This window comes from Aythya ferina (assembly GCF_964211825.1).
Source record: "Aythya ferina genome assembly, chromosome: 9".
NCBI classification, from domain to species: domain Eukaryota; kingdom Metazoa; phylum Chordata; class Aves; order Anseriformes; family Anatidae; genus Aythya; species Aythya ferina.
The window spans coordinates 14,487,174-14,503,871 of record NC_140305.1 but is presented as its reverse complement, the minus strand read 5'-3'; the positions used below and the strand labels follow the sequence as shown (position 1 = coordinate 14,503,871).

At 44.5% G+C, this 16,698-nt stretch overlaps 1 protein-coding gene across 5 annotated transcripts in view; it reads right to left on the bottom strand.

Annotated features, from left to right (window-relative positions):
• The window catches only part of YEATS2 (YEATS domain containing 2), a 48,559-nt gene extending 34,081 nt beyond the window's left edge, over positions 1–14,478 (bottom strand). For all 5 annotated transcript variants that reach the window (XR_014696215.1, XM_084530292.1, XM_084530293.1 and 2 more), the window contains exons 1-10: positions 14,369–14,478; positions 14,007–14,114; positions 10,906–11,003; positions 10,682–10,774; positions 7,818–8,060; positions 6,022–6,137; positions 4,750–4,911; positions 3,007–3,118; positions 1,516–1,560; positions 337–523 (exon numbers count right to left, since the gene is read on the bottom strand). Coding sequence is in view for 4 of the 5 variants with exons in the window: in XM_084530292.1 (XP_084386418.1) it covers positions 337–523; positions 1,516–1,560; positions 3,007–3,118; positions 4,750–4,911; positions 6,022–6,137; positions 7,818–8,060; positions 10,682–10,774; positions 10,906–11,003; positions 14,007–14,106 (1,156 nt within the window). In the remaining variant the exon portion in view is untranslated. The remainder of the gene's footprint in view (positions 1–336; positions 524–1,515; positions 1,561–3,006; positions 3,119–4,749; positions 4,912–6,021; positions 6,138–7,817; positions 8,061–10,681; positions 10,775–10,905; positions 11,004–14,006; positions 14,115–14,368) is intronic.
• Between the last annotated feature and the right edge of the window lie 2,220 nt (positions 14,479–16,698).

Genomic DNA, 16,698 nt, shown 5'->3' with positions numbered 1-16,698 from the left:
AGAAACCTAAAAGCCCTCTGAAAACAGTCTGTCAAGAACAAAACTACAAGTGCTATTCAACAACCTTTTTCCAACTACGCACACTGAACGAAACTCCACATTCACTAAGTTTAACAAAACAGAGCTCGCTCAACAAACTCAAAAAAAAAAAAAAGATTTAAAAAAATCAAATAAATGATAACAATTTCTAAATTATGTTTCCTAGTACAATAAGAAAATAATTGTCTGAGGTAAGCAAAGAGGACGTATCAACCTTTAAGCCAAAGGAACTATTAAGAGAAAGTACCCAGAAGCCGTTCCAAGAATTCCAGTCGCAGCAATACCCATTTGCTTTACCTTTGTCTGCAGAAGCATCTGGGCTGGAGTCCCGCAGCTGTTTAATTGGCGAAGAAGCTTTGACTGGTGCTGGGATACTCAATGGCAGTGGTAAAGATGTAGGAACATCAGAAAGGTCAGACTCTGAAGACTGGGAAAAAAGATATTCCTCGCCGAGCGAATGCCTATGTAGCTCCACATCCACTACCTTCCAGAAACAGGTGAAAAGATGACATTAGTATCCAGTAGTTAGGTAAAGATTGTGAAAACAACTATGCCTTTTTGCTTTAACTATTATTTTAAATGTCTGGAAACCTCTGCCCTTCCTCCCCCAAACTCTGCATAAAATTTCCATCCATTTCCATGAAGCTCCCCAGGGCTAAGACAAGAATCTTTCAACACTAAAGCACCATGGTAAAACAGAGCATCTCTCAGTCCCCGGGGAAAACTGAATAGCAAACACTGCAAGGAACACAAAGCCCAGGCTCCAGGTGAGCTCTTTAGGGACAGGCACAAAACTGTAGCTTGCCTTTTTGATAAGGTCCTCAGAAAAGCACCACTACATCATCTACTCTTCAAAAACGTACTTTCATCACCATAGCAATTTCATGTTAAAGTTTTCTCTAACGACTGAAAAGCTGAAGCAATGCTATTTCAGAATAAAAATTTCCATTCAGTACAGTCTAACAGGGGAAAAAATAATAAAAGAAACTTTAGGGATATAACAAACTGAGTAATTCATTCATTTCTTTTATTTAAAGTTTTCAGAGTTAATTTTCCACGAAGGTACTGAATGTTGACGTGGGCAGACCTTTTCTTAATTTACTGAATATTTTCAGCAGAATAGCTAGCTTTAATTTAAAATTCTTGATGTCTGAGATCTGTAGCACATTAGAAAGCAAATCAAGACATTTGGTACCAAAGGCTCCAAAAAGAAACAAAGAACTGTAGTACAAGTTAAATTCTTTATGAAAGAGCTGGAAACAGTTTCCTCTGAACTAGAAAGGGAAAAATGATTGTTGTTGTGCACAGTGACAAGGTGTCATAATCGTTTCATTTAACAAGAGAGCAAAACCTACATTCCAGAAATTGTGAAATCAAATGGGTCTGACTCGGTGCTCAGTCCCTTCTATCTTTTTCTTTCTAAACATCTTTAAGGGAATCAAAGTACAACATCCATCCCACAACCAGCTGGCTCACCGTTTCTGCGCCGAGTGTCTGCAGGCCTGTGTAAGTCCTGTCCAGCTGGATAAAGCAATAAGATATGTTTATATTAACCAATGCAGAGGCAGCACGTTAGCTAGAATTTACAGTACTACCTGTTTGAAAGGAGTTGAAACTACATCAGACAAGCAGCAGTGCATCAGGTTGGTTCTGAACCCATGGGGCCAGAAAAACGTGCACTATTAAGGACCCTCTTCTGCTAAGAAGCCAACCACAACCCAAAGCCCACACTGAAGTAGAAAGGAGCAAAAAAGCTGAAGGAAATGAGATTTGTTGGGGAGATACTATTTCGTCTAAGAATAGCCTTTGAGGAGTATCTTTTTTTGATTCCTGAGGTCTAAATAAAGAAATAAACAGCATGGATTTGCTGACTCAAGATCCTCACACTACTCTGCCAGGTATGAGCATCAGAGTCTTCTCACGAGTGCTTCTATTATGAAGCACGACAAGTAACATTTTCAGTTATTTTTATTCCATAGACTGGCTCCATTTTCCTCTGTAGGCTGCACAACACCCACCATGCTGTTCGCAATTTCTTCTGAAGTTCAGCAGAAGCTTGAGTCACGCAGCCACACGGAGGTGCAGTGCATCACAGGAGGTTCAGTGAAGGAAGCTAGCCCACACAGGAGGAATGGGACTCAAGCACGTAAAGCAAACTGCATCAGCTTATACGCTTCAAGTGTTCAAAGGCACGTGTTTTTCTCCAAGCACATTTTTCTCATAGTCTACATTAAACGTTCCCAAGTTCCAAGGAAACATTTTCAATCTTCTCTACTGTCTCCATATGTGGTTACACCTCGGTATTTACATTAGTAGGAAAACCATAATTGCAGGTAGGGCTTAAATAAAACTAATCATGCTGCTCACATGAAAATAAACCAGCCCAGGACTTAATGCCTCTAATGCTAGGCACTGCTAATTAAAACAAAACCAACAGGATTGGCCTAGTTTACCAGGGCTGCTGCATGCTATAAATCCTATTGAATGTCACAGGGCAGGTGAATGATTTGAAAGAAGGCTCTGTTCAGAAGGAACGAGCGGCAATCTCAGCCTCTCCCTGCCCACTCTGCCATCAGAGATAATCTCTAGCTGGTACGTGCAGGTGCGGAAGGAAGACAACAGTTACAGCAATCACTGCCAGCGGAAAGACAGCCCTGCAGCAACCTGTCAAGCTAAAGCCAGCGAGAGCATGCTACAAATCTCATGCTGTAGGGGAACAATAGGTAAATGCTTTGCTTCTGCAAAGCTGGGCTCCTTGGCTACGGCATGGCCTTTAACACAGGCAAGGTAAGGGACTTTCCTGGATCTTTTTTGATTCTTCATTTCAACTGTTCACGTGTAAAAGAACGGCAGGGAAAAAATACAGAGACAGAAGCACACACATACAAGCGGATGCTCTTCTAGATCACGCAGAGAGATTATGGAGCGCTCATTTAATTGCCTTTCTCAAACATTCTATTCAAATACCTTCAGATTGTGTATGATATCAATCCTCTTGTTCTGGCTATCCTTAAAGTGTATCTGGACTCTCACAGGGAATTCTCCCCAGCCTCTCCTGGTCAGGTGGAATGGAGGTTCTCTGGAAACAAATGGTGATTGACATTTTGTATGCAGAACCGGTAGAGCTTTCACATACCTCTTTTGCAGAAAGCCAAAAACTACTTGTCTAACTGACAACCAAAGCTAGCTTAAGGCCTACTATTCACGACAGAGAGAATGCAATCAAACCCACAAATTCTAATTTTGGGGACAGCTGAAAACTTGCTTTTATTTCACAGAAGTGGACAGAGAAGGAAATGGTGTAAGAGCTGGATGAAAGACTACAGGAAAAAACATAAAAAAAAGACTATGTGTAATGATAAAAAATACTTGCTTTAAAAAGTCAGCACCTAGGACACTAGGCTCCAAGGTGAGTTTTCATTGCAACATTTTGCAGTCTTTCTGCTGTTCCCTGTCTAGTAGCAAAAAGGCATACGCTTCATGTAAGGCCAATGAAACAACATACAGACTACAAGGAAAAGCTAACTCAACCAATGTCATTCTCCAATCCGAAAAAGAAGGGCAGATTTATCTCTAGCATTTAGCATTATTTTTTTTTCCTTTAAGATTTTAGTTTGTTGTTGTAAATCCCAAATGCAGTTTTGCAATGAAACAAAACACTGACTTCTTAGTCCAGAACACAAATGTTCATGGGAATGACTAGAGCTGTATGACAAGAAGAAATCTATTAACTACAGGAAATTAAACAGAAGACAAACAGCACTGACATCAGATACAGTAAACTGAGAAAGGCACAAAAAGAAAGCAGTCAAGTCTAATTTAGTATGCTATACCCGAAATATAAAGGAGCTTGTTTTCATCCTGGTCGGCATCACCTTCTCAGAATCATTAGCTAGCACTAGCACTTCTTATCTCAGATACGCCTTTCTGGAGTTGCCCATCAGCCAATTTAATTTTGCCAGAATTAAGTTGCCATTTTGTATGGAGGTGTTCTGCCCACTTCCCTCTAGGCAGGCAACTGAACCCTAAGAGAATAATTTCTTCAGGAAAACACGAAGCATTTTGGACTATCTTTTCCAAAGAACAAGAATGAAAAACTGACAGGGCACCTGCCTGCAGTAGCAAACACAGAACTGGGCCTGCTGATCACAACAGGGTCACAATTTTGACTACAGGTTAGGTGAGGACAGAGAAACTGCCTTGTTTCTGTAGCAGCAATACCATGATACTGATGGGATATTAATTCCACAAACCATGAAGTCAATGCCACTGATCTCACTGCAGTACAGAAATACCTGGGAGAAAGATAAAACTTGCCCAAACATACATACACAATTAAAGCTACAGGTAAAACAGCTTTCTAAAACCTCTCTTTCTGTTCCACATACCACTGGGAAGAAGGAGGAGAACATCATCTTTCCAAATGCACCTTGCACAGCAGACAGTATAATGCATACAGATGTACAAACTCACAGGGATAACAGGGGAAATGCAATAGAGAACTTTCACCAGTACGGAAAAAAAAGTTTGGTACATTTGATACAAAAAATAATGTAATTATGCTGTTATTTTGAGAGTCTGTCAAGCCAAGCTGGAGGTTAAAGAAAGACATGAAACAGAAGACCAGGAGAAGAAGGTGCTAACTTCAAAAAAAAATTTGGCACTGTAAGCCTGGCAAGCATAAATAGGAGAGTGACAACTGGAAATTACCTCACTTCTACCAGGTCATTAGGTTTGTAACTGGGATGTAAGAAGAACCAAACTTTCTTGACAAAATGATTTATACTGGGTTCTCTCCGAGAGCCTCGGACGTACACCATCCATTTATGGGTTGACTGATCATTTTCTTCTCTCTTGTCAGGGGGAATGTACCTGGCAGAGAAATTAAAAAAAAAAAAAAAAAAAAGGATGGTAAAATGTCCACGTGTAACTTATCCAATGTATACTTCTGCTAATTATTCTATATTCTGACAGTTCATCAAGATCTGCAGAAAAAAACTCCTCCAGAAACAGAAATCTCATAATTTACTCTATACTCCCAATATATTCCCTCATTCCAGTGCACAACTGCCATAAGAAATTCATCCAGTTAAAAAATTGATTCTTAATCAGGAAGACTTAATTTTAATATTTTGTCAGCTTCAAATCCTTTTCCTCATCTTTTGTGAGACATCAAGAACTCAAACTGCTCTAAAACACAGTGTCAGCAACTCTGCTACCATAAATCCAAAAAAAAAAAAAAAAAAGCAATTATTCTTATACATTTTAAAGAAGCTCTTAGTCAATAATTGGCTCTAGGTCTAGGATTAAGTAGATTTTCAAGACAATTCTAATACCGTAAGTCTCATCAGCTAACATTTGCTACTTTCTGTGCAAAAGAAAATTAACTTCAGTAGTACAGGGTAGAGAGTTAAAACCTTGACTTGTCCATAGCTTCCAAAAATGAACACTTTTATTCGCTACTTTCTTCAAAGTTCAACAATTAGATAAATTTATCTGTCTTCAATTTTTTTGGGGGGGAAATATAAAAACCATAAAAAATTTCTTCAAACTATTTCACAGAGTTTTTCTCATAATTTCTGATTTGGGGTTGGTTTGTTTGGGGCAGGGGGAGAGTCAGGTGGTTGTCTCTTTTTTTTTTTTTTTTTTTGTTAAACACATCCCTATGCACGCATCAAAATAGCAATTAGGACAAATTGCTTTCCAGCATTTTCGTGGGAAAACCTGGGATTTTATAATGGACAGAGAAGGCTTAATCACCTCAAAAGAAACAGACCTTAAAACCTCTATTTATACTACCTATTAAAACACCTCTTCCCCCAACAAAAGGTCTTGCAGATACTCAAGGAGGGAAGCCTTGGGTCCAGTGCCAAGAGCAATACCTCCCACTGCAGCAGCCTAACAACTTTATCTCCTAATTTTAACCTCTTATTCCATTTGATTGTGAAGTAAAGGCCCATCACGGAGACTTTGGATACTAACTTGGAGACGTTGCCAACCACAATCGTTTTCTTCACATACAGCCGTGAAGTCTCGTCGGTTGGCAGCCCGGCATTTCGTTGTCCTGGTTTCTGAGAGCTTGAAACACCCGAACTGTCCTGAGGGTAGGGGAAGAAAAAAAGGCAAACAGAAAAAAAACAAGCATTCCTCTTAAACATTACGTTGTTTGGCACTAGAAAAGTAAGGTGTTGTTAATAAAGAAAACCCACATAGTTAAAGGAGAGATCAACCCAGTGATGCCCCAAGCTGGAGCAAGGACAGTCACAGAAGCCTGGCATGGTGTCAGCTTCTATTCATCTTTCAGCCACCTCTGTGTTGGCCAAAGATGCCCCACCATGCTACAGCCAAGCAATCCAGCTGTTTCACCAAAGCCCCCCCTGCAGAAACTGTCTATACTGGGCTGGTGGTTTACGGTACAGGTACACGCTGTCTGCGTGCTTCTGCTGTGGACCCTAGGAAGGGTTTCAGCACACCGCAGGCCTGTTACCAAAGCTGCCACCCTGCTCACTGGATGCAGAAACAATGCTTTTTCTGCCACACCACATGGCAACTTGTCCAACTGCAGAATACAGCCATATGCGGTGGTATACACATCTCTAGTTTGGGTCAGAGGCTCTTCTCCTCTGGCATGGCCGAGATGGAAGAAACTGAAACGAAACAGAAGTTTCCTCTCAGAGAACATTCAGCATTTCACCTGCAGCCAGTGAGCATCTCCCTCGGGAAGCTACCTGCCTCTGGTAAGGGAAGCAGCTGGGGCAGAGGAGCAAGCTGGGATGCTCAGCAAGCTGCAGCTTCTCTGCAGGAGAAATCACTTCTCTTCTGCAAAGCTTCTCTTCAGTTGTCTAATGGCCCCTGTGATTAAGAATGTGGCTCTTTTCTATTTCCTAGAGCAAGAGAGATGAAAATAAGGGAAGCTGGTGCTCGCTGTGAGATGTGGGCCATGTTTTAATCACATGGTACTGAGGACATGGCTTGAGAAGGACCTTTTGGGCAGCTGTATCTGTATCTAAGTGGGTTCTTAGCCACAACTGTACAATGATCTCTGCAGCTCCATCATGAGTCATACAGGGAATGGATCCACGTCAAAAGTAACACAGAAAAAAGCTCAGGGAAGTATGAAAGGAGGTATTTTTAACATGGATCAGTCTGGTTCAGTTAAACAAATGGTAACACTAGTTCAAGAGCAAGCAGTGCCACCGAGAGAAAACCAGCACATAGTGCACCCCCAGGAGGGGCCGACCCACCCCCCACTAGGCTGAGCACACAGTGCTGAGCAGCCCCAGCCCCAAAGGTTCAATCACTCAGAGCAACGCAGTCCCCAGGGGCACCCAGCAGCATCACTACGTGGAATATCACCAGCTCCCAGAGCACAGCACTGGGAATGACACTTCTTGCTCTTCCCTCCAGGCTCTACCCTTCCTGACCCGACTTCCATCTGCACAGCAAAACCCTGTGCTCAAGCCGTGAAACAGCTCCTTCCCCAGAGGCTCCCAACCCAGACAGCAGCAGATCAGCAGTGCTACCATGAACGCTGTCACTGCTGCCTGGCTGACCTCTCTGCTGGGTAAGACTGAACGAAGAGGAGTTACCCAAGTTACATACGCTTCAGTTAGCCTCACAGCAAAGCCAGGCTGAGAGTGGAAGCAAGCGGTTGGAGAGGGTAAGAAACAGATCTTCAGCAAGGTGGGTGACAACATGAAGAGCTCCTGGTGCCAGCACCGAGTCCAGACAGAGCACACAACTCCAACAACTTCACCACCACTCGCGTTTTACTTTACCCGGCCAGTATTTCTGCTCTGTCTCTGGTCCAGGCTGTTTGTCAGCCGCTCGTCTGCGTCCAAGTTGCCATTGTCCTTGTCCAGGAGAAAGTCATTGTGCTGGGAGAGCGAGTCGCTCTCGGAGTGGTTGGCGGATGGAGTGTCTGAGCCCTGGTTAGCAGGGGACGAGGATCTGGAGGGCGATTCCAGGAACTTCTTGATTGAAGGGTGATTGAGAATTGTTGTGTCACACGTCCTGGTCCCCTGCAACAGAGGCCAGGCAGATCCAGTAATTTATTTTCCCGCAGCCCAGATAAAACGAGGCTGTGCCAAAGGGGAAAATTCAACATGCAAATAACGAGCTAATATTTAATCAGCTGCCTTACAGAAAAAAAAAAAAAAACACATATACCCCAGAAGAGAAAAGCTGACAATGGTTCTATAGAAGTAGGACCCCAGATTGAATCTGTTTCTTTAGAGCCTCTGATCCCCCAAATCTACCTAGCTTTGGAAAGGAGGGCTGCAGCACTGACACTTACAATGTCCCCTTGAAAATAACAGCATCCCCTCCTCTGCAGGCCTTCAGTGTACACAGAAAGACCACAGATGCCTGATTCTTGCAGGCAAACAGGGTATGCAAATGTATGAGGCTCCTTAATTTTGCTACCAACTGGTGGTCTTGCTAATGCCCATGAGGCAAGATACATTTATTAGCAGCCTGCCTGCTGCCAAAGCTTAACAGAAGCTAAAGAGGAACATGCTTACGCATGCTTGCAGAATTTCATCAAACTGGATGTTTCAGAGCTAATGTTAGACCCTCCTGAACCTGCGAGGTTTAACATGCAGCCAGTACGGGCACCAGCACAGGGCAGAACTGCCCTCAGGAGGTGGCAGCAGCAGTGGAGCTGAATAGTCCCCCACCCTGGAGGTAAGAGCTCAGCTGAGAGCTTTCCTCCCAGCTGCCCGTGAGGCACATGACCTAAGCAACTGCCAACTCTCCCTGCTCAACAGTCCCTAGAAGAGTTTTGAAACCAAAATCCTGAACTTTGATATCTGGACAACACAAATCCTATTGGTTGTCCAAGCATTTGCAAGAGCTCTGTGTGAAACGCACACACACACATATATAAAAATCTTTAAAACAAGAAAAATCCTAAGCTTCCTTGAAGCCTTTTCAAAATAGACATAAATCAATAAACAACCAACCCATTTTCTGTTTTTTCATCCAGTGAACTGACCAACACCTTGTCCACTTATTTGTAGTAAAAACAAACAACCCAACAAACAACTAGAATTGTACAGAACAGGAAGCCCCAAAACCCAGAAGCACCAGGCTGAAGAACTGTTTGTGAGAACAGATCAGGAATTTGCAAGTCATCTTCTTACAAGATCACAAACATTTACATATTAAGCACACTGAATTAAACTACAAAAATACACATTCCCTAAAGCAGACATAGAGGCAATCACTCCCTGCCAGCAGAATCGAGCACGTTAACCACACAACGAAAACAGACCAAAAAAATGAAACCAGCAACAAGTTCAAATTAAAAAGAGACCTGATTCAGCCAGCATGCAAAGCAGGACTTTTAGAAACAATACAAAATGAAATCAAAGGTACAGCTACATTAGCCATAAGCTCGTAACAACTACAAGAAAAACACAGCAAGGTCACACCAGTACGAGTGTTACAAACACTCCAAACCAACATATAATGTTAGCATTTCTGCAAACTGTGAAACTCAGCAAGGGAAAAAAAAAACACCCTGCATGGCAAAACAAGTAAACAGGGGTCAGAACAAGCTCTTGCTGACATGTGACAACACTGTATAAAGTACTTTAAAAGATCAGAATCTAGCTCAAATTCCTCAGCCACCCACACAAAACCAAAAGCAGAGGAGAGATCTCCGAGCCTCCCATCATAATCTTTCTCAGCTCTAGTTGCTCAATTCAAGTTCAGTGGGAGGAAAAACAAGGTGGACCATTACTTCTTTTTTTTTTTCTGTCCTCCACCAAGTCTTCTGGAAATCAAAATAGGAAAATAGGAATAACAATGAGACCCCTTGCTTGGTAGAGAAACTCTTACGGCACTGGAGTGAAACCTCAGCTCTCAGCACACATTAACAGGTTTCAATATCAGTTTAGATTTTTCCTGGAAAACGGCTACCATTTTTCCAACTCAGGGAGTTAACTAAAATAGGTGAACTGGCAGGGAGCTACATGTCAGGAGCCTGCATTCAGCCTCAGTGTGAGCCTGGAACACCCCACAATTACCAGGCCATTAAAGAATCAGTGCTCAGAATGGGAGAGTTAACTTGTAGGGTTTCTGTTGTTTTATTTCTTAACCTCTTCGTGAATTTTTAATCTTTTGTGATAGCTCCTTGATTTACCTCATGCTTCACTGCTGCTATCAGCTTGGTTAACACACCATTAACAGAACGACTGCCTGGGTAAAGGAAGATTGTTTCACTGCCCAGGACTGAAGAAATGTGTGTGGGGTTTTTTTCTGACAAGTTTCTAAGCCCATCTACTTTCGTTCCATTTGTGAGATGGGAAAATTTGGTCTTCACTCTCCAGTGCTTTGCAAGGATAACTGTGAGGTGTGGGAGAAGCCAGGTGCTCTGCTGCATGACAAAAAGTGTTTCAGGAGGCAGAACCAAGCGCTGCCCAGGGGCTTCTCACTTCAGTCAAGATGACTGACGTGGCCAAGGCCCAGCCAGTGACACCTACCAGGTCACCTCTCCCACTGCTCTCAGTGGGGGTTCAGATTCCTTTACTTCAGAAACTGCACCTCAAACCTCAGCATTAGCTGTATAACCAGTGGGCTACACATCTCTTTTCACAAACACCCCTCAAAGCCTGTCTTTTCACAAAGTAATCTTTACCTCTCCAGCTTTAAGAAGACCAGCAGAAGCATAATAGTTAGCCACGATACAGGCACGCAGCTTATCCATCATCCTTCTTGCTTCAATCAGGCGCTATGAAAAGAAAAGAAGAGGTAACATATAACAGTGAATATATAACAATGAACAGATAACCACTACCCCAATCTCCAGAAGCAAATCACAGGACTTTAACTTTTTTTTTTTAAGTAAGAAAACCTTTATACCTGATCTATAACTTCAATTTCATGTTCTTTATTCTTCATTTCGACAGCAAACTGTTCTTTAATAATTGTCTCAATCTTCTGCACAGCAACATCTCGAGCTGCACAAGGCCACATATGAAAAATAAAAAAGAAATATTTCAATCTCCGATGCTCCACTTGAAAAAAAAACGAAGATAAATCATTAACAAGTGAGAAGTGATGTGATAATTTCAACATCAAAAAAATGTCAGGGATAACTTCTCTGCAAAAAAAGTAATTTGTCTTAACAAAAATCACATGCGTCTTTAAAAGCTGGCTTACGTGGAAGGCTATTTTTTTCTTTTTAGGTCTGAGATGACAAACAACATATGACCAAACTGCTTACTTCTGTCCTACTGAAGCTGTAAACAGTAAAACAAAAACAAAACAAAAACAAAACAAAAAAACAAACGAACAAAAAAATGTTATTGTCAAGTGCAGCTACCACTGCAATTGTGCAGAGTACCCTGGAATGCTATGTACACTTTTGTCTCTCCCTGGCCTAATTCATATCCAGGGAATTTACACTTCATGTAGCAATAATAATGCAAGCCAGTATTTTATATGTTTAGCACTGGCATGGAGCACAGCCTGCTCTGGAGTGCCTACAAGCCTTTTATTGGCCACAAAAGGAACTACGCTGCTGAAAGCTGGTGTACCTCCTACAAAATCCTCTTCCAGGAGGGCTGAATCAGAGCAATCCAAGCAACCTGTTCTTATCGGTTCTAAGGACTTGGAAGAGCAGTTGTACTTCTAGAAGAAAGCCTGAAAAAGGTCCTCCAGCTTGTGTCAGAAGCACAATGACCACACCACAAGGCAGAGGAGAGAAAAACCAGCCTGGGTTCCCTAGAAAAATTTTATGTTGTTTCTCAACAGAACAGGAGGCAACAACACTAAGGCTGTGTTTTGAGCTTCAGAGGAAGCATTTGCTTGACTAAAGGGCATTTATCTATTCAAAGAGGCTTCTAAGATCCTACATGGAAAGAGCAAAGAAATGAAAAGCAAGGCAAAAATTGCTGGTGTGTTCCAGCTATCAGGTAATTACTGTGACAAGGATTTTTACCATCTGATTGGGTACCTACAATGTGAGTAACATAACCTAGGCTTGCATTTGCAAGACGGTATCCTACAGCTATTTACTGGTTTCCATATACATATATATACACATACACTATCTAGAACTAGAATTAGTTCAAGCCCACATTAAAACTGAATTATGATAGAATTGGTAGGATAGGATGAGTAATGCAAAATTAAAAACCATCAGAATATAATTTCTCCCCAACCACGAACTTGTACATGAACCACGTACTTGGGAAATTCGCATGGAAGGCTACACTTAAACTAAACTTGAACACAGTAAGCCATGAAACGTGCTGCTCAGACAAAGACAACTGCATCTCTTCCCAAGACTGAGGCCGTGCAATACCAGGATTAAGACAATTAAAGCACTTTAGAATTTGTGGTTACATTACAGAGGCTTTTAAGAACGCTTTATTTTCATATTTTGTCCTGCTTAGCATCAACCACAGTCCTCAGTTAAGACTGTTAGCGAAATTTGTATTCTTAAGGTATTCTTGTATGGAAAATGGGGGGATCTTCTAAGAGAGAAAGACAGAAGTCAATTTGGAAGAATCACCTGAATAACAAGTTCCGTTTGGCAAGGACAACGTCCCAAGGCCCTAAGTCTGCTAACCATTAAGATCTTCCAAAGAGTGGCTTCCAAAGCAGGCTACAAACACCTTTCCAGTGACACATACACATGACCAGAGCGAGTGGCAGGTTCCATCCAGCTCCAGCAATGCTCCCCTGCCAACCCCTTAACAGACCTGCCCAGAAAACCTGCAGGTCACCTTCCTCCAACTTGTCCACTTATACAGTGTCCTCCAAAGCATCCCCTGCAAAGCCACTCCCTGTCCCTCTCAAGCCGGCAGCTGCAGCATCCTGCTGTCCCTGGATCTTCCCCAGGTCCTACAGCCAGCTGCATTTTTCTCAGCTCCCATTTCACAGAATCACAGAATTGTCTAGGTTGGAAGAGACCTCAAGATCGAGTCCAACCTCTGACCTAACACTAACAAGTCCTCCACTAAACCATATCGCTAAGTTCAACATCTAAATGTCTTTTAAAGACCTCCAGGGATGGTGACTCCACCACTTCCCTGGGCAGCCTGTTCCAGTGCCTCACAACCCTTTCGGTAAAGAAGTTCTTCCCAATATCCAACCTAAAACTCCCCTGGCGCAACTTTAGCCCATTCCCCCTCATCCTGTCACCAGGCACGTGGGAGAACAGGCCAACCCCCACCTCGCTACAGCCTCCTTTAAGGTACCTATAGAGAGCGATAAGGTCGCCCCTGAGCCTCCTCTTCTCCAGGCTGAACAAACCCAGCTCCCTCAGCCGCTCCTCGTAGGACTAGTATTTTCTTCACTTCTTCAGCTCCTCCCATTGTTATCCTCTCTCACTGGCCCACTCCCTGTCCCTGGGGCAAGCAGCTCTACCCTCACCTGCCCAAAGTCTGCAACCTGCCCCAGGCACCCAGCCAGGGGGAGGGCTCCCAGGGCAGAGATTTCTGACAGCCCCAGCGCAAACCCACCCAGCAGCTACCTCCATCCCTCCTTCCCTCGCTCTTCCTCTCTTCCACCCTCCCAAGCACCTCTCTCCCTGCCTCACCCCTCACACTGCTGGGAAGGAGCATGTTGCACCCGCAGGAACCAGCACACACGGCCGGGGCCCTGGGGAGCTCGTGCTAACTGCTGACAGGACCAGGGAATGGCCTCAAGCTGTGCCAGGGGAGGTTCAGGTTGAAATGAGGAGACATTTCTGCTCAGAAAGAGCAGTCAGGCACTGGGACGGGTTGCCCAGGGAGGTGGTGGAGTCACCATCCCTGGGGGTGTTCAAGGAGAGGTTGGACGTGGTGCTTGGGGACAGGGTTCGGTGGTGACACTGGTGGTCGGGGGTGGCTGGAGCAGGGGTCTGGGAGCCGTTTCCCGGCCGTGCCAGCTCCCGTGCTCCATGCCCGTGCCGGGCACTGCCTCAGCCGCAGCCCCCTGTGCGCGACGCCCCCCCAGGTGCCCGCGGCTCCCACCTGAGCGCTCGGCCGCGCGGTGCCGCTTGCTGGGCTGCGCGACGGCGATGTCCTCGTAGTCGGGGTCCTTCTCCGCCACCGCTCTCTTCATCCCGGACATGCTCCCGGCTGCCGCCACGAGGGGAGGGGCGGAGGCGTTACCGGCACCGGGCCAAGGGCTCCCCGCTCCCCGCCGAACGCCCCCTGAGGGCCCGGGGGGGGGCGGTGCCCGCTCGGCCCCGTCCCACGTGCGCTGCTCCCCTCCCCTCCCCTCCCCTCCCCTCCCCTCCCCTCCCCCGCTCACACAAAGCCGCCGCCGCCGCCGCTCCCGCCCCGCTCCCCCCCTCCCTCTCCCGCTCCTTCCCCCTTTGCCCGCCGCTCACCCGCGCGGCGCCGCCCGGCCCCGGCCCCGGCCCCGGCTCCGGCCCCGCCGCCCGCGCTCAGCGCCGGCCCCGGCCCCGTTCCCGTCCCGCTGCCGCCTGCAGCGCCCCCGCCGCCGCCATGAGCGCAGCGCCGCGCGGCCCCTCAGCGCCGGGGCGGGGCCCGCGCAGGCGGACAGCGGCGGCGGGGCGGGGCCGGGCACAGCCCGCCCGGTTCCCCCCCACACACGGTTCCCTCCCCTCACAGGACAGCGGCAGGAGCCGGGAGCAGCCCAGGTGCAGGGGAAGCACCGGTGTGCGAGGCTCCTGCCAAGCCGTGCTGCTCCCTCCCCGGCCACATTCCTGCCGTTCCGTCCTCAGTGCCTGCCATTTTTGCCTTCAGAGCCCCTTCGCATCCTTTTGGCTTCCCGGTACCCAGCACCAACTGCCCTGTTACATTTGTCACTTCTCTGCCCCTTGGCAGCCTCTTTGTGTGGGAATCTAACACAAGACCTAAGGAAAACAGGAAGGAATTTCCTCCCTACACCACCAAGCCACCCCCTGGATCTCAGACCTAAAATAAAGCACAGCCAACTATTCAAAAGGCAAATGTTTATTAGGTACATTGAACTTAAAAAAAAAAAAATACAACACAACTTTCAAAGAATTATGCAAGAAATACATTTAAACGTAACAGGTAAATGTTATTGCGATTGCACTACATGACAAAGTCGCTCTCCTGCTGTCAGCACAACCTGGGGATGTACGCGCCGTGACTTGCACCGAGCCGTCTGCGCCACTTCTCCAGGCATCATCTGTGCTGCACCAGATCGTCCTTGAAGGCAAGATCAGCTCCCAGCAGAGCTTAAACCTTTCCCGTTTCAGTTAATAAAGAAACTGGCAAGGAGAAACACGAACTGCTGTTTTCTTCAGTCAAATCGAAGCATGATTTCAAGTGAAGAGAAAAATATCATCTGGATAAAAGTTCAGGAGGTAAACTTTCTTTCCATGGCCAAGTAGTTCCTATTCATCCAAAGTGCTACAGGTACACCAAAAAGGGAACGACCCGCATAGGTCTAGCATTTACATAGATGAAATTAGTAATAGTATATTACATTCAAGTCTCTTGATTTCGCTTATTGCCGTGCTGCATCATATTACTGCTTTGTATGGTGTATATTGAACAAGACGCTCACAACTGACAAGTCAGCGTGTTCAGAAACATCAGAGAACTGTACATATTAAGGACAGGAAGTCAAAGACTGAACTCCAATCTTGTCACTAAGGAGTGCTGAAAACAGCAAAGAGAAAAAAAAACAAATTTCCCTAGATTCAGTCTGCCATAGCACTGCAATAATGAAAGCATTCTAAGCAACAGGTTTAACCGTTCTTCTACCAAATGATTTATTTCTTTTAGAAGGACATCAACAGTCTAGACAGTAAGACCGATCCTAATAAACAAGAAGAATAATCCAAACTCTTTTGCACAACAGATAAAAATATAAGTGAATTCAAGGCACAGATAATTTTTCAATATTAACGCGCTATTTTCTTTGGAACTAATGACACAAAGGAAGCCATAATTACATTATCAACACGCTGTACAGAGGGCCTTTTTATATGCCTTACTCAGAACAGTATTATCATAAAACGATCAAGAAACTATTCACACATGGATGTGCACACAAACAGGAGTACAGACTGGAGCATTTCAGTAGAAAAAAGTTCCTGTACAGTTCTTAGTAATTTTATCAGGGCTATATACTTTGAGTAACAAATTTATGCATAGCATTAGTTATGGAGAAGCTGACACAAGGACATGGTGCATCTGGTTTGGGGCCAGGATGAGGCTGCTTATTGTTTTGTGGTAACACTCGCAGCGCTGACATGACCATGATAAACTAAACGACAGTGAGATGGATATTTATTAATGCCATATGAAATCATGGAACTTGTGGAAACTTGTATACTAGATACATAAATAAAAAAAATCACTGTTTGGCCCCCAATCAGATTGCAAATCTTTGCATAAAAATCTCATCTGAAAAAAGATTCTACTTTATAGAACCTTTATATATCAGATTTTTTTAACCAGGCACAATGAAACATTTTATTTGTACTTTCTTGTATTCACAGGTCTACATTCAGACAAAAACATTCACGTTGCCTCACAGTGATCACATCTTAATGCTCTTGAATTGGCTTTTGCCATCTTCAGGCATGGAATAAAAGATATACTTGTCCAGTTAGGCAAGTAGGAGAAATGAACCATTGCATTTCCTGAACATTGCCTCTAGAAGCCCTTGACCAAGTATGCATCTTTATCTGAGTTAGGAGTCTCAATAAATGGTAAA